Here is a 24,820-nt window from a genome sequence, read left to right on the forward strand (position 1 = left end):
AACACTGTAATGCAACTGTGATCCAAATAAACAACCAACGATCCACACTGTTACATGCTGAGAGGTGATAATGGTTTGCTTTGTGACCATCACATGAAGATCTGGAAACCATGCGTCCTGTTTGGACAGATCTGGATACCATGCGTCCTGTCTGGACAGATCTGGAAGCCATCCGTCCCGTCAGGACAGATCTGGAAGCCATGTGTTCTGTCTGGTCAGAGGCTGCTTCACCTTCACACTGACCTCAGTTATAAGAAGTTCTTTACAAGTCAACTGGTTTATCAACTGGTTATTTTTATAGAAAGCAGTATTTAAATATTCATATTAATGATATTGATCATATTGTCTGATATTGCAGGTTATTTGAAATTTTTGCTCTTTAATATCAGCAACGATATCAACATTTTCAGAATATACATTCTTAATGTGTATACCAAATGGTAAGATTTGTGCTATTACCCACTTACATCCTAGACGATCCAAATATTGCAATCTGAGTAACAGATCTATTTTATTAGACAAGGAAATGCATACCCAATCCGCAGCGATAGCTGTGGATACTAAACAGTCAACAAATTTCCTACCAATAATAAGCTCAGTCAGTAAATGAGAAGCATTCTGGATGGCACTCTGTCAGGAGTGCTCTAACTCAGCTAGTTCAACAAGGCATTGTTAACTCTGTCAGGCTTAGTGAGAGCACATGAAATTACCTGTGCTAAATGTGACACTACGGTGCTGAAACATTCTATGCATGGTGCTCACATGAGTGTCTTTTAACATGGGAATATGGCAACGTGGGCAATTGTTGAGCTACACCGTCAGGTTTCTTGCGACACCACGTCATCATTTGATGAACCTGTTTTTCTAAGTGAACAACTAAATTACTATTTGACTTTCTCCATCAGCTTTCCCAGTTTAGGAGCAGTTCTCTCCACAGAAGGGCTGGCATTTCAGGGCGGGAATACGCTGTGTTATTCCACTATGATATCAAGCATGTCACATTCTTCCCAAAATACCACATTAACATATTAACATTTAATTATTATTAAATACCAATATTAAATTAATATTAAATAATTTTAAATTATTAAATACCACTAACATATTAACATTTAATTATTATTAAATACCAATATTAAATTAATATTAAATAATTTTAAATTATTAAATACCACATTAACATATTAACATTTAAAGTCTTACAGTCCCAAAACTGCGGCATCTGTTGCTTAAGCATTATCCCTCCATTTAAGTTTGTAGAGTGAGATGTGATATTCTCGAGCGCTGGTGAAAGGAAGCGAGTTGGTCCTCCCTCCTGATGTGCATGCCGCTGTGAGAAACAGGAGCCCGTGCAGGACTGTCTGTTCTTCACGCATGGTTGGAGGCCATATGCTGAAGTCATGTGTTAAAAGGGATGGTACGGGCCCCCAGCCCAGAGTCTGGGCTGTCAGACCTGTCCTGGAGCCGGCATGCACTAGCGTGCTTCAAAAATACAGAACGGGCCTCCAGTGCAAGATGTGCCGCTTTTCCTGGCTTGGGAACTATGGTCAAAGGAAGACACTATTTTTGAAGAGAACAGAGAGAACGGCAATTCATCTTCTGTTGGTGTACCTTTAAGAGCCTAAGCATTCGACCGCAAAGGTTTCAAAATACTCTTTCAGTTTCAGTTCTGTTAGCAAGGACCATCCATCACAATGTTTAATTATAGCATTACACATCTTACCATTCACTGTGTTTTTGTACCACATTCTGTATCCAATATATCTGAATACAATGAAAAGAGGCAGCAAAACAGGAATGTGGCACCCGACCACTCTAACAACATAGTGCGCGTCCATCTCAAAGAAAGAAATACATTTTCCTTTGCTCTAATACAGCGACCAGCCGAGGGTTTACCATCTTTGCAATCACAGGGTAAACTTCTGGATGTCTAAACTGAGACGCTTTATTTATGTGGTAGAGAAGGCTTATTTATTTTATGAGATTCATAAACGAGCATGGCCTATGAGTTCTTAGGAAGAAAACTGCATACGGTTTACTGGAGAATTCATCTGCTTCCGCAAGGCGAAAGCCTGAAAATCACTTGTGGCAGAAAAATGACCAGGCTGTAGGAGACTGGCTTGATCTCAAAGCTGAGGACAGCCATAGCTTTTACTGGCTCGAAATCAGTCAGCCTAATCTACACGGCACGACCCACAAACAAGTTGTTTTGTTCACAATTTGCACAAACCTTCCATATATTGTCTGCAGGTGTTAAATAAGCTGAGTACACACTTGACCAATAACACAAATTGAGCAAAAAACAAATGAATGACATGCTATGAAGTCATAATGTAATATACAAAACTATAAAGTAATCATGTGTTTCTAGAACAAGAAGCCCTTGACAAATAATGCGTTTAAACAGCAGAACAAACAGTAATTACTGTTCATTTGAACTGGGTTCAAAGGAAAAATGGAATATAAATGCTGACACAGTATTCTTTAGGTTTCTACCCTGTGATACTCGTCATTTAATTATACTGAGCAATGGCTTTAAATTCTTCAGCTGAGCTGAAGGAAACAGGCCAGTTAGCAAAATCATCACCAGACATAAAAACAAAACAAACTGTTGCCCATGACTGCTAAGGAGTGTGAGATTGTGTGCCTGCTCATTTGGGTGTGATGCTCGGTTGCACCCAGGCTTTGGCATTCAACCCATCACCCCCCCCCCCCCCCCCAGCCAAACTGCATACTGTATACTGCATTCTTTCATTCTTTCTCCATGTGAGGTCATACAATACTGTCACGTCATCCGCTTTCTTACTGCCGCACCTAAACACGCACATGGACCACGCATTTACACACAAAGGTGCAACACACACATGCACACACATAGAGATGATGAACCTATGACAATAGACACAATGCCACAGCACATGTGAACATAATGTAAACTCAATTCCTAAACTCAATACCTAACTGGCTTGGCTTTTTTTAAAAACTGCTTTCATAAGAGATGTTCTGCACACAGTCCTTCCATTTACAAATACAATCCTTTCTGATGTAAAAACAGACATCTTGACATCAGCTGGTATAGGTCCTCTTATTTTACCAAAACACAGATGCTGTCACTAATAATACCAAAGAGTTTCAAGTGCACACACACACACACACAAGCTTAAATACAGGCTTGTCATGACACACAAGTCAACCTAACTGACATGCTAGCTGCGCGGAAATATTGGGCAAAGGAGAGCTACATGCTTCTAATTTGATGAATGTGGGACTTTATTCTGTGTGAGGAGGAAGATGATAGCCTGTCACAGTGATGGAGTAGTCACCAATATGAGTGTTATTTCAGCACTCAGCAGTTTTACCCGGAGAAAAATGCACCCTTCATAGCCTTCTTCTTCATCGCCCTGCAGTGGCCCTAATCTGCACCGTGAGCGCTATGAAACAAACACACACAAGCAGGAGAGCTCACGCACAGAAGTGTGGGGATTCATACAAGCCACAAACATGTGCGTGCGCTTTCTTTCTGAATTTACAGTGGGCTCTGCAAGTGTCGGGAGAATCTCTCCTTTCGGGTAAACAAAGCAAGTTATGAAAGTGTTGCTGTCCCTGCTTGTCCCTGTGAGCTAACACTGGAAACAATGTCAACACAGACTGTACTGTGGCAACAAAGATCGCTCAAAGACAAAGTTCATCAGCACAAACAGACCTTCTCACTCGCCCGTGTTGGACAGCACACTGAAAAGGACTTTGAAGGACAAAATACAGAAATGGCACAAAAATCTGAGCTCTAACCGACAAGAATGAGGAGGCGAGTCCCTCTAGTGGTGAACAACTGAAGTTGTCTTCTGCCCCAACCCTTCTTTAGCATTTGAGAGGTCATGGGAAAGGTTTTATAAAGAGTTCATAGAAAAATACATGGAACTGTAAACAGAAAAAACAGTGTATGGTCACACAGCTTCAAAGGGTGGAGTGACATTAATGAAACTCAGCTGACGTTTGCCCACTGCAATGTTTGTGAGATAAAAGAGACTACTGAGACTTGCTGCTACCTTCTGATTCATACTGGGGAAAGGGAAGGATATATTTTAGGTAAAGAGTCCGGCATGACGACAATGCAAAAAATCATGGTTGCTACTCACAGTACTATTCACAGAAAAACGATTGGAGAGATTTACAGAGCTAAATGTCTGAGCAAGTCAACGCAACAGAGGACAGGAAGCAGGAAGTCCTCTGGGTAAGGATCCATGTGGCCTTTAGTGAAGCTCCATAGTAAATGTGCATGATGCCTTGATCTGTTCTAAACTCTCATGCATGTGTGTGTTTGCGTGTGGGTCTGTACGACTGTGTGCATTGACTTGGCGCTCTGGGAGTTTCTGAGTGTACCTGCGAGGCCGCGCGGCCGGTTGTCTGCCAGCTCCGAGATGGCTCCGGTAGTCACAGTCTTCTTCATCCGAGACGCGGCAGCTACTGCTCCCAGAGCAGGCTTAGCCAGAGCGTCATCGCTGCTCGCCCGCTTCAGCTATACATAAACGCAAAACACACACACACACACCTTATAACTTTTCACCAGAGCAGCACTGAGCAGACTCTAGAGCATGACTGCAGTGGCTCCAGACCAAACCGTCTGAGCTAAAGCGTCCTACAGATGACATGCATTGCTGCTCATTGCCGTATCAGCACAGCTGCTTCTGTTACAGGACTGCACTGGCAGTGCTCTGAGGAAGCCCAGGTACATCTAATACGACCATCATATGACACAGCAATATCACCGTAGCGATGCCAAGCTTCCACAGGTGAGGTTTTGTCCTAACGTAAGTTCTAACAAAAGCAATGTGTAACTATGTACTTGTGTTATGATCACACCGTATTTGTTCAAACTGTGACCCATTTCTGCTCATAAATATGGGGTCTCTCTGTTATAACTGCTGCTTGGTGAGCTTTGGAAGACGTCCTCGAGGACAGGCTAATTGCAGCCATTTGCCAGACTAGACTGTAGATCCATGACACTGAAGGAGAGTAATGTGTCTTCCTGTAAAGCTGAAGGAGACTAATCTCACACTATGCGCTGATGAACTGGCCTCAGTACACTCCACAACATCCTTCGCTCTGCTGCCTTTCCCAGTATTTAATTTTGGGTTTTTTTTGGTCTGTCCTTTCTCCCTGAGCTGGTCCACCAACTGACCAGTTAGGTCCTCTCATTGACAAAGTGCTGGTTTTCTGTTCTCAGCAGGGTATACTGTTTCCTGTTTATGTCAGAATCCAGTCATAAGTCAGCCACGTCTAGTTCATCGAGGCGCTGGTCCCTGGCTGCAGGGCTGCCCGAGGCTCTCACCCGGCTGAGGCGCAGGTCCGAGGCAATGGTGCTGGAGGAGCGTGAGGTCTTCATGCCCATGGAGCTGCTGATGGAGGTGGAGGTGGCGTTGGAGGCGTGGGAGAGGGAGGGAGGCAGGCGGACCCGCTCCGGGGCTCCCAGCTTGGGCTGTGCCGCCTTGGCGGTGCCCCCTTTCAGCATGGCTGCGTCCGATCAGTCGGCCTCCTTAGCAACGCTGCGGATAGCAGAGACAGAAGCCGCAGACACAGATGAACATGTTAGCCTGAGCTCGGGACAAGAAGACGTGTCCAAAGTGATATGTCAGAAACACAGAACTGCCTCGGCAGACGATGCAATTCCATCTGGGTGACTTAACAGCAGAAGTTGGGGAGCAGGCGTGATAAGGGAAGACAGAGGGAGAAAAAGACATTGACATTATAGTCTGAATATAAGCACTGTAACCTAGATAATCATATTCGTGTTTATTCATTCCCTATAGATTCGTTTATTTATCTGGACATATTTATTTATCCACAGTCACATGTATCTAGTTTCTCCCCAGACAAACAATAGACTTTATTGTTCTTCCTTTACAACTACATTTCCCTCATCTATATACTTTCCCGCATCTCCCCTCGGTTAAGGGCGGAGCAGTCACCAAGGGCATTTCACTGCCATAACTGTGCATAACTATGTATGTGACTAATAAACTTTGAGTTGATTGATTAGATTCATCCTCGGAAAGAAGTGAAAAGGCATAATATTAGTGAACATAATATGAGTGACTCAGTAAAAGATGACAGGGTTTGACTGTGTTACTTTGGAGCAGTGACACCTGAACCCTGGTCAAGAAATCTCAAGCCCTAAGTAGTCTCAAAACATTTAAGGTGAAATACCAGCTGTTCTGGCAAAACACTGTTACCACATGTTGTGTCACACAACCACTAGGACTTACACCCTTACCATCAGGGTGTATAAGCATTGAAGAGTAAGAGTGCCCTTTTCACATCAGTACCATCTGGTTCACTCCAACTGGCAAAGACTCACACCTGAGCACTCTTACAAGTCTGGTTCCACAGCAAAGTCATGTAAGTGCAACTGACTTTTAGAATATAGGGAGGAACGCATGACAGTCCTAGATTTCCATTATTACATTTACGGCATTTAGCTGACGCTTTTATCCAAAGCGACTTACAAATATGACTGAGTACAACTGGAGCAACTGAGGGTTAAGGGTCTTGCTCAGGGGCCCACCAGTGGCAACTTGGGAGTGGTGGGACTTGAACCAGCAACCTTCCCATTACAAGTCATCCACTACCTGTCATCCAAGTCACTGAATTGTCTAGTGGTAATAAGTCGAGCTGTGACTTTAGCTGTAACTCCTCACAACAGCAATCCAGAAACACTCAGACATGCAATGTGAACGCGGGGCGTATTAATGCACTTAGTGGAGGCGACGCAAGAGGAGTCGACTGAGAGAGGGAGAGAGAAAGAGGGGTAGAAAGAGTGAGGGAGGGAGGGAGAGATGGAGGGGCGGAGAGAGAAAGAGAGGGAGGGAGAGGGCACGCTTGAGCGCTCTCTGCAGCTTGCCATAGCCCTGGGCCTCCAGGCAGCCCTGGTGGGCTGCTCACATACATCTCAGTCACGGTGGAGCGCAAAGGTTCACATGCAGTTAATGGCCCGCGCCTGCAGACTGAGGGTGTGGGAGAGGCACGCTGCACTACCACGGACCAGCACTAGGGGGAGCCTCCGGTCAGAGGTTGCTGTAATTCAGAACCTCCGTCACCTCCTCACTTCGTTCCTAACTTTATTTCCGTGGTGCTGTAGCAGCGGACGCTGCAGGTGGTGTTTTCCCCGATGGTAAACGCGGTGTGCAGCAACACTCTATGCCTCTGTGGAGGCCTGTGAAGGTAAAAATATTGTGACTCAGGTCAGGCCCTCAGACTCTGTTTCGTGCTGAACCTGTTCTTAACAAGCCTCTGTAATTAAGCAGAATTATATACAGCAATAGAAGGAAGGGGTAAAAGATTTCTGCACAGCTCACCTCCACTGAGGTCTTATAGACCTCAGTATACTTCAGTATATTTAGAAGAACATTTTTTAAGAAAAACTAATTGTATATGGGGCATATTTTCCATTGATAGAAAGTTCCTTGTCCTCATTCATCCGCACTGATATATGCTTACCACACACACTCTGAATCAATCAAACACAAACATGATCTTATTTAATGACACTCTCAATTACTCCTCAGCCTGCGACACACACACTGCATCCTCTGTGTTTAGAATCCACAAAGTATGACTGACAGCAGCACACAGAAAACTGCTGAAATGACCACAAATCTTCACCCCTCATTTAACACTTCTAACATGCAGAACAGATTTTGCGCAAAGGCTCCTGTCAAGATTCTTGGCAACGGATGCATGGAAAGATGCTCAAAATGTACAAATTAAATTTTTCTTTCAGAAAAAAAAAAACCAAATTAAAAGGACACACACACACACACAGACTTCCCTATATCACAGCGACCATGTTAGTGTGACTGTTGAGGAGACACGTGGCTCCACTTCAGGCTCCCATCGGATTACAGCACACATTTCTCTATATATGACTGCACCCTGCTCTGTGCGGTCAAAGACCGCCTTTATATTATCTGGAGAAACCAGGCCAGTCACCAAGACTGACCCAGTTCCGACAACTACAAGAGAGCCACTAAATAAAACAGAGTGACACATTTGTCCACTAGGGCTAAGAATGGGCCTGCACCTCGTTTTCTGACCACAGCTGCTCTAAGGCAAGCTACCACGCAGACAATCATCAGTATTTCCACAGGATGGGCACAGCAATCTTTTTTATCCTCATTTGCTGCATTTGGACGTCCATCTTCTTCTCAGTTCTGTTTCTAGCGAGAGCAGCGAGTGTTGCAGACCTGTGCTAGTCTCTCTTCTCCAGCCCGGCAAACCTGGCACCTGCATGGTGAACTCTGGTCACTCTGACGGTGAGTTCACACTTCATCAAGTGGGTGTCCTGCTAACGGGTAATGGAAGAACAAAACAGCACAGTGTGTGTCAAGGCATGGAAAGGCAGCATCAGCATAAGCGCTTCACTAGATTCACCAGCTGGAACTTAGGAAAATGTGTACAGGTGCCATAGAGACTTCTGGGTGGGGGAAAAAAAAAAAGATGGAGTTTGTAATTTACAATTTTAAGGCATGAAAATTCAAAAGTGCACTCAATGGATCACAGTAACTGTGATGTAAGCCACTAGTACTGCTAGGCCAAGCTGACTTAGCATGACAACAACAACAACAACAAAAAAGTATTTAAAGAAACTTCTGGAATCTTGGAATTATTGTGCACATAGCTAAATGCAGACCTGCTCAAATTCTTTCCTCTTGGGATAATATGAAGGATTTTAAAATGCAATATGCTCAACTCATTCAGCAATTACCCTTTACACAGAGGGCAGATGTCACAGTGGCCATGGATGTAACATCATCGTTAAACCGAATGCCTCAGGAAAAGCACAAATTGCAGCCTCCAAAGACCGGTTGTGCTATATTAAGAGTCTGGCCATCATGGCATTCTGTGGGCGTCACCATTCTTAGAGTTTGTTTAAGAAATGGCTGGAAAAAACATGAAGGAAAAAAAACTAGACTTTAGATCTCTAATTACTATGCCTTAAAATGTGGTGTTATTCTTTAGTTAATTACACAACAGTCAAATCACACTGGTAGTTTTTTTTTCTAAAAAATGGACATACACTGGAAATTAAGATTTCTTTGAAATATGTGCAATTATACTTTGATGACATTTACTTTCCTGGTTGCAGGTTTTCATGGCCAGAGTTTGTGTTCCATTACTACTAAAACAAATATTAGTATTTGTCCATCAACTTTATTATTCTACCTAATAGTTTCTGAATAAAATACTGACTCCACCTATCTAACTATACACATTTAAGCCTGCACAGTATATAAAGCATGTCTATACCATCACGTGCACTTCTAATTGTCTGTACCATGTCATCCACCCCCATGGCACCCATCTCTAATGTCAGCTCCAACAAGGAACTGTTTCAACAACTTTACCTAACTGGTGAGTCTTTTTTACGTTTTACATTTGGATAACATGATTTCACAATTTGAAAATCTTTAGCCAACATCTACAGGAGGAGGCTCAATGAACAAACGCACTGAATTATGCCACCAGTGCTTTAATTAAGCATTTACAACACTGGGCTAAATGTTTATAATGGTACAGTGATACAACAGCTGACACTTCATTATAAACCATATTTTCCTAGAATGGCAAACCCTTAATGGAAACAATCCTTCATATTTCAACATTATAGTCAACACTAGGGATGGGCTGCGTAATCAGGAACATAATTCCCATGGAAACACGTCGGCCAGTATCGTCTACATTACCATACATTTATTTACAGATTTGCCATCTGCCAGATTTGTGCACGTTCATCCATAAACCAGCGAAAGCATTCAGGCTGCTACCTAAGTACAATCTAACGGCTGGACTAACAGCACTGGGAGCGCTGAGACTGACAAGGGGTTCTCTCATTTGTGGTGTAGCATGACCACAAGCTGACATCAACCTTAAAATGGGATTGCATTCTTTCTTAAAGGAGACTAGACACATTTTGCGTGGCTACAGAACGAGATTTGTACAGTGCAGGTCCCTTTAAAATAATCAAGCCAAAATGTATATTTGTAGGAAAAACACATCACATGATTCATAGTTACTGTGCAAAACATTTCCCAGCTCCCAGATCCCAGACAGTAGCAGCAGCAACAATAACCCAAACGTCATATCATTTTTGTGTAGGCCCTGTATTGGCCGGACGGTGTTCCCTTGCCAGGTGACATATGAGCAGGCCATGAAGCCAAATTAACAGCATGATAATGCTGTAAGGAGCATCTGCAATCGCTGCTGATGAGCGCAGAAGGCAATGGATGCAAGGCCTCCGGTCAGAGCTGCTCATCTGTCAAGCCACATCTGATTCAAACCAGGTGCAATGTGACATTTCCTTCTCTGAAAAAAGGTCAAAGCATGCAACCCCATCCACCCAGAGAGCAGAGACCAAACTCAGGCCAATATATATATATATATAAAGATCTGCCTCAGGATTAGACATAACGATGCATAAGACATTTAGTGTCATTTTCAAAGCAGAAAGTCCAAGAAGCCTACCATAAATGTAAATGAGATTCAAGATCAATCCTTTGCTTCCTAATAGGGTGCGAGCGAGACTCATCTGAAGTACTAGCTATCGGCTTCCTGTTAGTGTTTTTAAGGAAGAGAGGGAGGAAGCCCGTCACGACTTCTGCACAACAAAATACAGAAAAAGTATGAACACACAGTTGAGTTGCATCGACGGCTCCATTCATAAAGCCTTCTTCAGGCCTACGAATTTCAAAGCAACTAAAGAAATCAGCAAACATTAAAGATGTAAAACAATGTCATAACTTGTTCTTGTCTTGTTTCTACAGATGACTAAAGGAAGTGAAAGTAGAGCCAGGGAAGTTGAGGTGTTCTAACTCCTAATAAACAGACCACTAACTGTGCAACGGAAAAAGGCCAACACACACACACACACACACACACACACACACAGACACACACAGACACACACAGACACACGGACACAAAGAAGTCTTTTAAATATATATCCAAACCTGCACAATGGCATTATATTCCAACTAAAGAGTAAGTCTTCGCTTGACCAGGAGAGCGACAGAGTCATAAAATCAAAGCTGAAACAGACACATGTGCACGCTGCCTCCTCTCATTGTAGCTGCGCAGACCTCAGCATCAGGCCAGCTCGACAGCACACTCCGGCAGCCACGAGCCTCTGCTGCACAGAAGCAACAAGCCTGCCGGCACGTTCCACCAAAAAGACAGTGAGCGAAGAGGCAGAGACACACAGATAGAGAGAGTAGACAGAGACTAGCCATAGGGAAAATTCCTCTATTATAGCTAGGTGCTGCTAGATATAAAGGTGCCGTTACTAGTGCACACAATTTCATTCACCATTCAAGCCATTAATAACCCTTTATATAAGGCTTTTCTGCCACCTTCTCCAAACTCCTGCTCAGTCATTTGATTTACCCTCTGACTGCTCCCTTGCTTAACATCGTTAAAGAACTTGTGTACTTACTTGTGATTCTTGTCTCGCATTTGTGATCTGTGAGAAGCCATATGTGGCTTTTGGAAGATGGACTGGGTTATATGAGTGTGCTTTGTTTCAATGTGTCCTGCTCTGAACCCACCTGACAGAGTGGGTGTTTGTGTAAAGCATACAGGAGTAAACGCAGTGAAGGCATACAGAAGCTACCGTTCCTCCTTCTTGTACCCAGTGCCATGCCAAAGACAATGCTACGCACGACAGTGTAAAAAGAGGAAGAGGAAGGGGGTGAGAGGGAGTGAGGGAGAATTAAACAAAAGGACCTTTAAAAGTGCAGCATTTTTCGAGTGCAAGTGAAAAGCGGTTTGTGGTTGATGGCAAACAGGGAACCCAGACTGACCACGCCCCAGCTGCTGTTTCTCCAACCTGCACTAACGGGGGAGAGGTTTAGAGAGCTTTACGAGCTACATCCTGCTTACACACACACACACACACACAAAGATTTCAGATCTGATATTCTACCTGTTATTTTTCACACGGAGTATGAAACAGGAAAGTGGCAATTAACTGTCACAACTTAGCCTAAACCTGTGACCTCAGTTAAGAGGAATACATTTTAATTTTTATTTTATTAGCGGCCGGTCTAGGACATTTTCCCAAACTCAACAAAGTAAAAAAGTACTTTAAATTCAAAAACATAAGCTAATTCTAACACGGGGGTCAAACATGTGGCAGAAATGTGATGTCCAGCAGTGGATGCCGTGGTTGTTCTGTTCTGCCCCACATCAAAAGCCGTTGGAAGCTCTCCGCTGGGCTCCAGCCCTGAACCGTGGACAGTTGGCTGTCGGCTATGTGCTGCGAGGGCTGGCGCTCATGGTGGAAAAGGCTTGCTAAGCAGCGATGTCCCACATGGCACCCTGCAGGGACAGTGCAGTGCAACGGTGTGAATAATGCAGAGTGCCCTGGGTCCCAGCCAGTCCATACACAGGACTTCTGATATGGCCACCTGTGGTACCATGGAAACACGAGAGAGGCTGGCAGGCATCGGACAGGGTTTTAATGGCCCAGGCTAGCTGGTTTCCCCATATGCAAGTTGTCGGTGTATCTATGCCTCATATTGGCTACAATTATTTTTTTTTTAAAGGATGGTCATTTGGCCTGCCTGTAAAAATGCAGAATGTAGGTTATTTTCTAAAGTGTGGTTAGTTGGTTGTTTTATGGCCTGACTGGGTGGTGTGAAAAAATTAGAAAGGAAAATGAGCCTGAACTCTTCTGCATGTGTAAACCTTTGGGTGTGTGGATTTTCTTGAACCCACTATTCACACAGCACCACAAAAAACAATTACACTGAGATGACTACGCCACACTGCCTTTAATGTGTGCCACTAGAGAGGTTACACGTCACAAACCCGCACATGCGTGAGACATCAAAGTTGAGACACAAATGGTAAGGACTGCAGACTGGGAGAAGTGCTCTGTTCTCCAGAGCATGTGATAGGCTATCTTCAAGGGGCCATTTCAACTCCAAAATCCTACAGACAATGGAATCCTACTGTGATCCATGCCATGAAAGAGAATTCGCAGTCCTGAGTGGAGTAACCCATCACGGAGACCGCCCACCCTCACATCATCATTCTTGGGCCAGAAGGTTTTGCGTCAAGTGTTGCGCAAAGTAGATTCCTTCTCACCCCGTTCTTGGATAAAACAGACTGGTAGAACTAGCAAGCTCCAAATCTATCCTGAATTTCAATCCATTTCCCAGTTATGGCTCCTGGCCCAAGAATGTTTCCCACATGACAGGTGAACAATAGCATCTCTTTGAAATTCTGCACCGTGACACAGGCCAGCGCTCTGAAAGACAAACAGATTAGTGCTTCGCTAGTCAGGCTGAGAGCGGTCGTTCGTGTTCCTCTTCTCCTGTGTCTGCCTCGTCTCCAGCAGCTGTGGCTCGGAGCCCAGAGGGGTGGGTGGCTCAAGTCATCAAGACTATAGAGGCAGGTCCTGTTACTGAAGCACACTACTTTAACATCTGACCACGTCCTACTTTAAAACCTACGCTCCCACAATCAGCTTCTCAATAACAGACCTGTGCCGGTTACCCTTCCTCCCACCGTGATTGCTCAGTGGGCTTTAAGAAAAACTGTGATGGTTACTCGACATTACCACAAAACCACTCGGCCAACAGTTGTGTGCCAAAACTGAACTCATGTTTCTGAAGTCAGTGGTTGTGCTTGTGTAGGGAAGAGTGCTTTGCTTTCATCGTGACACGTTATAAAGCATTAGGCTGCTGTGAGGCACCGTGAGCTGCATTAGAAATACCATAGACATACAATCTGAACACACCTATAAACGCGTTGAACCTCATGAAGAAATAATGCTGAACAAAGAATTTACACGATTAAGAACTACTTCAGAAAGCCTCTTTTGTGAATGAAATGTAGGTTTAACCTCCTGTAATTAGAAATCTGCCAAATAAACTGACGTACTTAACCGCAGGGTTAGGGTTAATAATTCATACAGTCAAGAAATTTAGTGCAAAGTTAGCATACTGCCATCCCAAATGAATCACGTGCTAGCCACTAGCTACCATGAGATTGTCATTTCCGTTATCTTCCGCCAAACCATACAAGAGCTTCATACAAGCTCTTCACAGGTGTGATCAGGTAGGCACCTCCCTTCGTCTGTGTCTCACTGAATTAAGCCAATGGCATGTCCGGAAGGCTCAGTTAGGTCTGGCGTCCCAGCTCCACCCGTCTCCAAGACACCATGGTGAATAAGGTCATACCAGCCCCACGGACAGCGCCGCCGCATGCTCAGTGCCACTAGTCCATACTAGATATATGCAGTGCAGAGGAACCAGTCAAACACCATTTTTTAAAAAGAATGAATACTGTTACTTTATGGCTTAAAGACGCCGAGAGCTGATATGCTGTGCCCTTTTCTTCAGTAGGAATGTTTAGTAACGATGGTCTTGTCAATCAAAGATGTAATTCTAACAATGTGACAGGACAACAAGAGCTTTTAGCTGACTTTTCTTGATCCATAGCCGAGTCTCCAAGTCCCTCTCCCACACCTCACGTATTGGGAGTCTCACGTGTGGCTCATTTTAGAATAGAACAGCTTCACTCCCGTTGGTTCGGTCATATCCTACTGGAACGTTCTGACTGCCTATAAAAGGAGATGCTGCGAAGGATTCGGGTCACATTATGCTGCAAACTCCTGTGGAAACATGGTACAAAGTCTAACAACCACAACAGTCATTCCAAATTCTTCCAGAAACCTCAAGATCCTAATCCCTGTCAGATCACACAGTGACGGGGTTGCGGCGCAGACTTAGCCGGGTCACAGGCATAGAGGCTACCTGAGGCTTTTCTTACAAAACTTTAGCATTGACCAAGTTGCTAAGAGAGGCAGACAGAAGTGACATCTGTCCAAATACAAAGAAACAAACAAGCAAGCAAGCAAACAGGAACCATCCCAGTGAAGGCAGGAGTGGATTGCTTCACATTACTAGTACTACTAATAGTAGTGGGAAAGCAGAAAGCTCAGGAGGCTGCCAAGTGAATGCTCCACCACGTCAGCAGGCCTTGGCCATCTGCGCTGCACCTGGTATTTCTCTGCATGCATGTGTGTCTCCACTGCAGCTTGCTGGTGTGTGAAGTGCAAAGTCTGGGCCCGTAAAGCTGAACAGGATGCGTTTAAATCCCACACGTCCTGCTTCCCTGTGGGGACAGCTCACCCGGAATACCCTCTGATCAAGTGTGGAGTTTGAAAGGGGTGCAAATCAGTGCGGGATCAAATGAGGGCTAAGCGACACACCACGGGCACTGCACTATTGTTCTACAAAATTCGTGCCAAGAAAACACTTTGCGTGAAGGAAGCTAGGCCAAGTAAAGGGCTCAATGGTTTATGTGCGGGATAGGAGAGAGGTGGATGACGTGGAGATTCTTAAGCTCTTTCACTGTGGCACATGTCCTCCTCGTGTGTTGGCTCTTGTCCTTTGCCATGCTATTTCCACGCATGCTGAGCGTTCGTCCTGTCTGCTGTTCTTTCGGTCTGCCTGCGTACGGTCTAGCCTGTTCCCTGGCTATCACTTTTTGCCTTATCCCTTTCGGGTTTGGTTGTTTGAAGGCTTGATGCCCGGTTTGGTTTATTTTGGACTGTTTTCACGATTACGACTTTGTCTTATCTCCATGTGTTGTAGATGCTCGCTCTGGCTTTTGACTCTAGCTTGTTTTTGACTCTGGCTTTATATTTTTTATATTAAAACCCTCTATTTTCACATCCGCAAGTGTCTGACTCCAGTGTATAACGTTACCCAAAATTTCAGGAGAAATAACCTAACACTCACAAACCAGGCTTTGCTGACCACAACTACGGAAAATAATTTTATCTTAGAGTTAAATTAAACTGCATGGCCTTGCTATCTAGATTTTTTCCTAGATTAAAAAAAAAAAACTTCAGGGTATAACATTCTGATAAATACAAGAGATGGCACCAGTCCAATACCATGTATCATAATCGGGCTGGTGTTGGCAAAAAATGCAGAATTGGATATCAGGAGAAAAATATTTAAGGAAATCCAGCCTGAAAACAGCACAGCAGTGTGTTGAAACAGCACATGGCAGGTCACATGACAACAGCCAGTTTAGTTTGAGCAGGTTATGTGAGAACAGCTGGGTTAGTTTGAGCAGATCACATGAGAACAGCCAGGTTAGTTTGAGCAGGTCACATGAGAACAGCCAGTATGAGCACAGTTTATGCACAGCTGTGGAGTTTACTACACATTAACACAAACAAGACAAAACAGCAATCAATCAAAACTATAATAATGATCAGATTACATTTCTATTGGTTTTAACCAGAGGTCGAGTGAAGAGAGGCGGGTAGTACAGGTAGCCTCTCTCTGTGCGCTTGCTTAGTGGCTGGTGTGTGTGGGATGTGTAGCGGGTAGAACAGCAATTTATCACTGAAATTCACAAACATTTAAAGGTCAGTTTTAGGTTGATGTGGAATTCCAGTTGCATTCAGTAATAAGAACAAAAATGCAGATGAAATGTAGTGTAAATTTAGGGAGTCAGTTAGGCAGCCATACTGAACAGAGATACAGAGTGTGTGTGTGAGTGTGTGTGTGAGAGTGCGTGTGTGTGAGTGTGAGTGTGTGTGTGAGTGTGTGAGTGTGCGCGCATGCGTGCGTATGTGTGTGAGTGAATGAGTGTGCGTGTGTGTGCATTCGTGCGTGTGTGTGCATGCGCTCGGAGTGAGTACAGACAAGCTGAGAACCAACTAAATTTTATTTGTCATGTCCATGCATGATCTGCAAAAATAGGATACATCATAAAGTATACTAATCTCACATAGAAAAAATGTTTCACCCATGCAAGTGAACCACAGCTGCATAGTGTTTTTGAATGAAAACAGCAGATTGGTATCAATGTCAAAATTCTAATAAGTGGTTTATTATATTCTTTTAAGTCCATGCAAATTAAATATTTTGTGACTACAGACTAGCTGGACTCTTTCTCCTGCATGATGTATTTATAGTTACACTTTTGGCAGATGCTTCTATCCTGTGAGACCTACTAGCTAGATAGTTTTGGGTGGTGGACTCCCAATCCAGCTGTAATACTGGCATATAAAACCCCCAGTAACACCGCTGTGCCTCATCAATTTGTACCAGTCCAAATCCCTAAAACTATGTCACTACCATGTCAGTGTTAACGCACTGTTAGAGTGGTGTGGCCACCCAAGAAATATGGCCATGTAGTCGGATACTCACCAGTGTGGATGGCTAATATACCAACATGTAGGTTACAGTCATTAATTGCACATATAAATTACACCTGTAAGAAAACTGAACTTAATAAATTGGCTAGTGAGTGTAGGTACAAGGAAGGTGTTTCTAATAATGTGGCTACTGATGGCAGATTTTGATTAGGGGTTAGCCTAATCAAAATCCCGTTTAGATTTCCTTTAGTCTGCTGGTCACACTTTGGGTAAGTCTTAGGTGGCACAGTTGTCCAAGATGCCAGTTGAGATTATATCTCTTCAAAGATGTCCGTGTCCAAATCTTAACTGCTCAATGATGAGGCATGAGACTCATTACATAGTTTTGGGTGTTGTACTATCATATGCAAGCAGGACAAAGTCACTGCTTCTAGGTTCCTGTTAAACACATGCCTGTACAGTGCGTCAGACGGATATAAACCTACCGACTTGTTTGCCCTGTTCACTCTGAATAGCTTACTGGAATAGCCGTACTCCAATATACGTCAAACAATGCTGCAGGCCTTTTTCAACAGAATTCCGATCACCTGCTTGAGTCTCAAATTTGAAAGAAAAATATACCCGTCACGCACAGTGTAGGGCCTACACTGTAGGCAAACAAAACAGCTGTACCGAAAACAACATGGTTATCATTTCTGTGTAGAAATGATTAGAAACTTAAGTTTAATATTTGTCATACTGATTTTGGGCTAGGTGTAAATGACATTCCATGCCATGGTTACCCAGGCTGTCTGTGATTCGCCAAGCAAGTATGCAGTCCATTTCCTGCATTCATTTGTCTGTCTTGATCCACCAAAAATACAGACATTCTGGACCTCGGGACTCTACACCAGGTTATAATGATGAGGTTCCACTGACAAAGCAGCTTCGGCTATTAGAAAACCTTCCTGTGTCCTAGACACAAGGAAAACAAGCACCAGAGACAGAACTATTTAAAAAGTCCAAGCTGTGTGTCTATATTACCTGGCACAGCTGCATGCAATTGGTACAGCACCAGTAAACACAGTGATCCAAAATACTCTTGAGAAAACGATCTGTTAGCATCTCTCTTAAACCATTTGACATAGATTAGAAAGGAGGACTTGCCCAGGTTTCTAATTTTCTAGGTAAAGGCAGAAATAGGGAGACCCCGAGACACAGGCAGGGCCAGAGGAATAAGGGACCGATCAATCACCAGACGTCACAGAGACTGAAAACTACTTTATCTGCCAGTCATGGGGGAAACTGAATTTTAATACAGGGCAGTGAAGCCTCGCTTAAAAAAGAATAACAGGGCAACATCATGGCATTGCATTAATTAGACTTCTTAGAGGAGGGGTTACTTTTAAAAAAATCCATTTAATTATCAACCTCTGGATTTTGGCAACTGACACTTAAAAACAGTCTCATTTGATTAATAAAGTTATAATGTGGTCACGTTTTGTGCACTATGCATGAAAGTATCAAGACTACCTAAAGAGGAGATTTAATTTATCACTTAACAACATTTTCCACCCTATAATTACAGCCTATTTATAATAAAACTAGACTGTGGTGTAATGATAAGATAAGAAGCGCAAGGGTATTGCTTTAGTGAACAATAAGCCAGGTTCATGGTTAATAAGTAATAACTTAGATACCTTTGGCTGTCCTTCCCACAACAGATCTATCCTGAACAAGCTGTATCTCCAGTTAGATGTCAACAGAGCCTATGCGTGAAGGCAGAACGTGTGCGGCGCATGAAGCAGAGGCGCTGTATTTCCCTCAACCCAGACATAGGAGGAGTGTGCCAAACCAGAGCGTGTCCTCTCCGACGCCCTTATATCTGCAGTCGGAGCTGGCGCGCAAGGGAAGGACGTGTCTCTGTTGGAGCAGAGCTTTCCTGGGTACTGAGCCACCGAACTGCCTGTTATGCTCAAACTGGAGCCGAAGAGGGTGGGGTGGGAGAGTGAGAGAGAGAAGGAGGGAAAGAGTGAGCGAGAAGAGAGAGAGAGGATGGGAGAGAGTGAGCGAGAAGAGAGAGAGAGGATGGGAGAGAGGAAATAACTGCAAAGTGCTCCAAAAGAGTCTCATTACTGCACTGAAGAATTAAAGCCTAAGTTGTGCTGGGCCCAACAGACTCAAAGATGAGTTTGGCTCATCAAGCATGAAGGACAATTCTGTGAAAATCGTTGAAAGATACTAAATATCAGAGAAACTAACTGTGTAACTAACTCTGTTTCAGTACTGGAAGTCTCACAAAACGCCACCTTACAGTATAGAGCTGCAGTGTGTATTGTTTAATAGTTCTCGCAACACCGGTCTTTGCCACACTGCTACTACAGTAGGATGCAACGTGCCAACAAGCCCTCTAACAAATTTTATACCGTGTGCTCAGAGTGTCATGACCAGCCTCAGATGTCCCACACAAGTGGCCTGTGGGCGTGTTGATGAATCACGACATTCACATTATCCAACAAATGCAAGTAACTGCGCTCAAAATAATGTAAACTTGCCACACAGAGCTTTCCCAAGTCTATTTGGAATATATTGCGAGGCATTTTACAATTGCATATAGCAACAGAATGACAGTATCGGGTTCTGTCCATATGGAGTTCTGTCATGCGGCTCTACCAGAAAGCCCACAGGATGTGCCCTGATGCTTATAACCAGAATCAAACCAAGTGTGCAGGGAGAGTGGTAGTGCTGGTTGACTTTACAATTATAGTATCCCCCATGTTCCCAGCAGGAAAAGTAGGCCTGATGGGAAAACAAATATGCAGACAGCGTGGGCGGGCTCATCTTAAGAGGCGAGCGTTTATCAATGAGCATCTAAAGCGTACGTTACAAAGTGGATATGTGGATAAGCCTCACTGCTCTTCTCAGTACCACACTGCAGAGTCCTCGTTACTGACCTTCATTAAGAAAGAAGCCCACAGAATGAGCTCATGTGCACCAGGATCTCCTGTTCATTACCAACTCTCCTGGTCCTTTAAGTGATCACAAAGACCGTGCTACTGTAGCGTGAAGCATTAGGCTTTTATTGCCAGATCAGCTCTGTCTGAGCGAAGGCTATTAATATTTCTGATATGTACTAATTGCAGTGCAGTACAGCGGTTTGTGGTCATGTGTGTATAGTTGCCTCTCCGTGTTGTTGGGTGTAAATAACAGGCCTGTGTGGGAAGAAAGGATCCGTGAAAGCTGTGCCAAGGGATGGTGACTCCAAAAAAACCCCCAAATGACCCTGCACCCTACTTCAAGCATGAAGATACGGATGGATACACACACACACACACACACTTATGCAACAGTGTTTTTACATTCAAAAAACACTGTTAGCAATCACCTGAGTTTCAACAGCACATTACACCTACCCTAAGGCAACAGAGGTCAACTTGTAGCCAGATGGGAAAGAATATGGGGCATAAAAATGTTTTCTAATCAGCGACTCGTGCTCATAAGAAATCAGAACTGGGCCCCTCTCAGTCTGAGCCACCTGACAGAAATAACTTCTTCTAAGTAAGTTGTGTTGTTACACGTATAAAGCACAGGGCAGGAAAAAGTTCAAGCTTGGATTTAGTTCTAGGGCGGGGTGTAAGGCTTGTCTCCACTACTAATAAAATGTTAGTAAAAACAAGGTGCAACTGTTGCTTAGGTACATTTTAGTAAAGGAACGTAACCTGGAATTAGTTGCGGGACACCTGAAAGGACTGCGTGGATGTGCAATGTCACAGAAATGCTGAATGTTAAAGTAGCACACATCAGATGTATACAACTTCCGCCTAGTGAAATTCTTTCTGCCCGCCTACAGACACATATGTGCATCTCCCCCAATGAGAATCAACCACCCCTGCTTCTCTCACATAGCTAGGCCTGCCCACTGTTCCAGAGGCTAAAGAGTATTTATAGCCACTCCATTCCCCTATGAGAGCCCTGAGCGTGTGTGTGTGTGCGCGCATGTTTCATTCTGTTTCTGTAATGTGCTCTGCTGGTGAGTGGACAATGTGACTGGGTAACAGATTCACTTCAGCCATTCTGAGAGTGCTCTGTCCATTACGAGTTTGCTCTGACCAATCATAAAAGATGAGGTAATCTTACATTCCCAAGGACGATTATTAATTGATCCTTCAATTCCAAACATGAACACAGTGTCTCTTATGAAAGCAAAATCCCTTAAGATTTTCAGCTATTCCATTAATACCCCTGCTGATGTATAGGCCAAATAATCTAGATAAGACTGATAAGTCTAATATGAAAATAGCAGCTCCACACACACATTTATATATATGTCACCCAGCGGTCATTCTTCTGCAGGTGGAGAACCTACTCCATACTCGTTTCTGGAGATGCTGAAACGCAGCCCTCCCTCTTGGGCTCAGACTGCTCCATCTAGGACAGTGTGTTCTGAACAGACAGCACAGTCCTTGATGCCAGACACACTTCTTGGATACTTTGCCTGGAGAAATTCAAGGGTGTAATTACCTACAAATAGTATCCCCATAACTGGAAGAGCAGGGGCGTTTTATATGTTGGGGCTATTTATTTGTAGTTCCATGAAGGAAATGTCCGACAGTGCTCTACCAAGTGCACCACTAGGCTAAAATGTTCCCTTAGACTGTGACTGGCTTGTTATTGAATCATACTTTTCTTTTCCCATAAGGTCATCTGTAGCTTAATTCAGTTTAATGGTTGTACTTAAGCCTATTCTGGAAAACGGATTAATGATCCCATATGACATTTCAAATCATCTCTGCTAGTAAAACATGAAAGGCATTTGTTTCTGTTATGACTTGAGCTTCTGTAATCGTCTACTTGTTTCCGGTTTCTCTCTTTTCTAATCAATATGGACGTAAGATGTAGCATGCGGTTACACTATTAGAAGAGCTGAATACTGAACTTAATGACCTGCTAAAGTACTTATATGAGACGCTTCAAGCTTTCTTTTAAAAAAAAGCCCAAATGACTGTTTATAAGCACAGGCCATGGATGCATTTTCCCGATAGCACTGCATCGCTGTCATGCGAGTGCCATAATGAATCACTTAAGGACCCATTAAACAAATAGAAGGTTTTCACAAACGCCTACAGTAAAACTACAAAGGGGCTGCTACAGCTAATAAAACCCACGTATAAAAAGGACCAACGGGTGAGAATTGGAGAACAGAACGGGGTCCTCGACGGGCACCTGGAGTTAGACGCACATGGGTAAAAACCTTCTAGTGTTTAGTTCCTAGTAAAGCTAGCTGCATAGTACGGGGGGGGGGCGGGGGTGGATGGGGTTCTCATAGCTGTCACTAAATTATTAACAACTGCTGCGCGTTGGCGCTCAAAGGAACACTATACGCAGAGCTTTTAGTTAGAATATGTGGCTATCTTAACTACCACACCAGAACTTTGGGTTTGCATACTGGAAAACGCATGCAACGGTGTCAGAGCCCACGCACACCTGGACAAACGGCATGCGCGTCCCTACTCGACAGAGCCCGCGTTCGTGACACTGTTTACCGCAGTATCTCCCGAGTCTGCATCGTTAGCCACCCGTTTCATGTATGTGACGTTGAACACCTAGACAAGTCTCTTTAAGAACAGAAATTACACTAAACACATCCTTTCTTCCAGGTACTGTACAAGCAGATAAAACCATTGCTAACTCAAACGACAAACGACCGTTAATAAAAGTGCGACGAAGTGCCGTCAACAACTGCTCTCACGTCAGCTACGCTGGTCCCGTTAACAGGTACCGGACACTTTATCGACATAACACATCATTATCCGAATTCGCAAGGTCTTCAAACAAGTGAACTGAAGTCTGTGAGCTTGGAAATGTACCAGAAATAAGGGGGGGCGTTTATCGCTTACCTGTTTCTGGCTGCTGCTGACGCGCTTCTGCCGAACGATGCTCCTGGAGCGGCGCGCGACCTCGCCCGCCAGGTGGCGCGCGCGTCTATTCGGCGCAACGCTCCAGCTGCCTCCTGGGTAGTGTAGTCCGCACCCCGCCTACTGTACATGCGCAATACAGACAGCTGTTCTGTAGTGCCTTGGGGTATCCTTCATAAACGATAACGCCTGGTTATGGTGCTTTGCATCAATGCCTCTGCCCGCTTCATGCTGCGAGCTAGGCGTTTGCTGTTCATTTTGGGATATCTGCCAAATAACGTAATTTACAGAACTGTACAGGAAAGACCCAGTTTATAGGTTTCAACCATAGTTAGATTAAGTGTAACTCACATCTATTACAATGTTTATACACCAAATTTCTGTTTTACGTTCCGTTTGATATTTTAAATGATGTTTATGTTTTTGCAAGCACAGTTCTCCTATATTAGGCATAACAAAATAAATAAATAAATAATATCTTGTGTTTGTTTGGAAAACGCTGACATTCAAAATGCTGCGCTTCTTTACGAACCAGCCAGAGAAGGAGTAGCAGTTCTCTGGTGTCTTCACTTTATGTCGTTACGCCAAACACTTTTAACGACACGCTGCTTATTCTTCGTGGATGATGTGACTGGCCGACGGGATGGTTGGCGCCTCTTTAATAGCGCTGTGGCCAGCGCCCCATGGTGTCTGCTGTAGCAGTTGGTTTTTTATCAGAGCCACAAGCTGTTATGTCATGGACATTTGAAAAAGAGCAATGAGAAATAATGGTTCCATTTGATATCGTCTTTTGTGTTTAGTGGGTTTTAAAAAAGTGTATGTTGTTTTCTTTTAGTCATTTTGATTTATTTTTAGGCGTGGTTGCCATCTTCTTTTACCCCTTTCTCCTGGTTCTGTGTTGTTTGGGTGTTGAGGAATAACTCCTGTAATCCTTTTGTTCATTTTTTCGGGAAGTGACCATCCCAAACGATTATATATTATTTCATTTATTTTCTCTTGGGCTTTGTTTGTTTGGTTTATGATAACTGATTTGTTATGAGAAAATGGCTAAAAATGGTTAACTCTCCTTGGCAAAATGAGCAGTGATTCATGAAGCATAGCTTCATGAAATGTATATGTATATTTTTGTCAAGATCAAAGTAAAATTCACTAAGATGGTCCATACCTCAGAGTAACACACACACACACACACACACACACACGCACCCCCCCATCTCATCTCATCTCATCTCATCTTATCCATCAAGTATTGATGCAAATGTCCAGAAGATATTAGATTAAAAAATTCCAAAAACACTTCTACTCTATGTCCCACTTCCCATGTCCCACTTCCCACGTCCCACTTCCCATGTCCCACTTCTGTTCCCCTGCCATGAAGATGGTAATTACAATGCCAACTTTTTCTTTTGTCCCACAAACTTAAATCGGTAGACCTAGTGTTGACTTCAAATTAGTTTTTAGAATGTTTCCATCAGGCATGGGTTTTAAGTGACAGCAATTACATTTTACACCACCACCATCAACAACAACAACAACAACAAGAAGTTTGATTTGAGCAGTGCCCTTCACAAACCCTGTCACTTTACAATGTAACAACATTTAAAGACAAAATACTCTTGAAAGAGGAACATCTTCAGAAGAGACTTAAAGGAGGAAAGACAATTTAGCAGATAAAGGGGTTGCGAATTCTACAGTTTAGGGGCTACATGACCGACAGATCTGCCACCCATAGCAGAGAGGAGCTATT

General features: G+C 43.7%; 1 protein-coding gene across 3 annotated transcripts in view; it reads right to left on the reverse strand.

The window, feature by feature from the left end:
* specc1 (sperm antigen with calponin homology and coiled-coil domains 1) overlaps positions 1 to 23,138 on the reverse strand; it is a 70,995-nt gene extending 47,857 nt beyond the window's left edge. The window contains exons 1-3 of one of the 3 annotated variants that reach the window (XM_027004298.2): positions 23,056 to 23,138; positions 5,330 to 5,543; positions 4,381 to 4,516 (exon numbers count right to left, since the gene is read on the reverse strand). In XM_027004298.2, coding sequence (XP_026860099.2) covers positions 4,381 to 4,516; positions 5,330 to 5,509 — 316 coding nt within the window. In that variant the 5' untranslated portion in view covers positions 5,510 to 5,543; positions 23,056 to 23,138. Of the gene's footprint in view, positions 1 to 4,380; positions 4,517 to 5,329; positions 5,544 to 10,518; positions 10,542 to 18,858; positions 19,090 to 23,055 lie in introns of those variants that run through there. The other 2 variants (XM_027004299.2, XM_027004301.2) reach the window with 2 other exon arrangements.
* Positions 23,139 to 24,820: the final 1,682 nt, after the last annotated feature.

Source organism: Electrophorus electricus, chromosome 6, assembly GCF_013358815.1.
Source record: "Electrophorus electricus isolate fEleEle1 chromosome 6, fEleEle1.pri, whole genome shotgun sequence".
Classification (NCBI taxonomy): Eukaryota; Metazoa; Chordata; class Actinopteri; order Gymnotiformes; family Gymnotidae; genus Electrophorus; species Electrophorus electricus.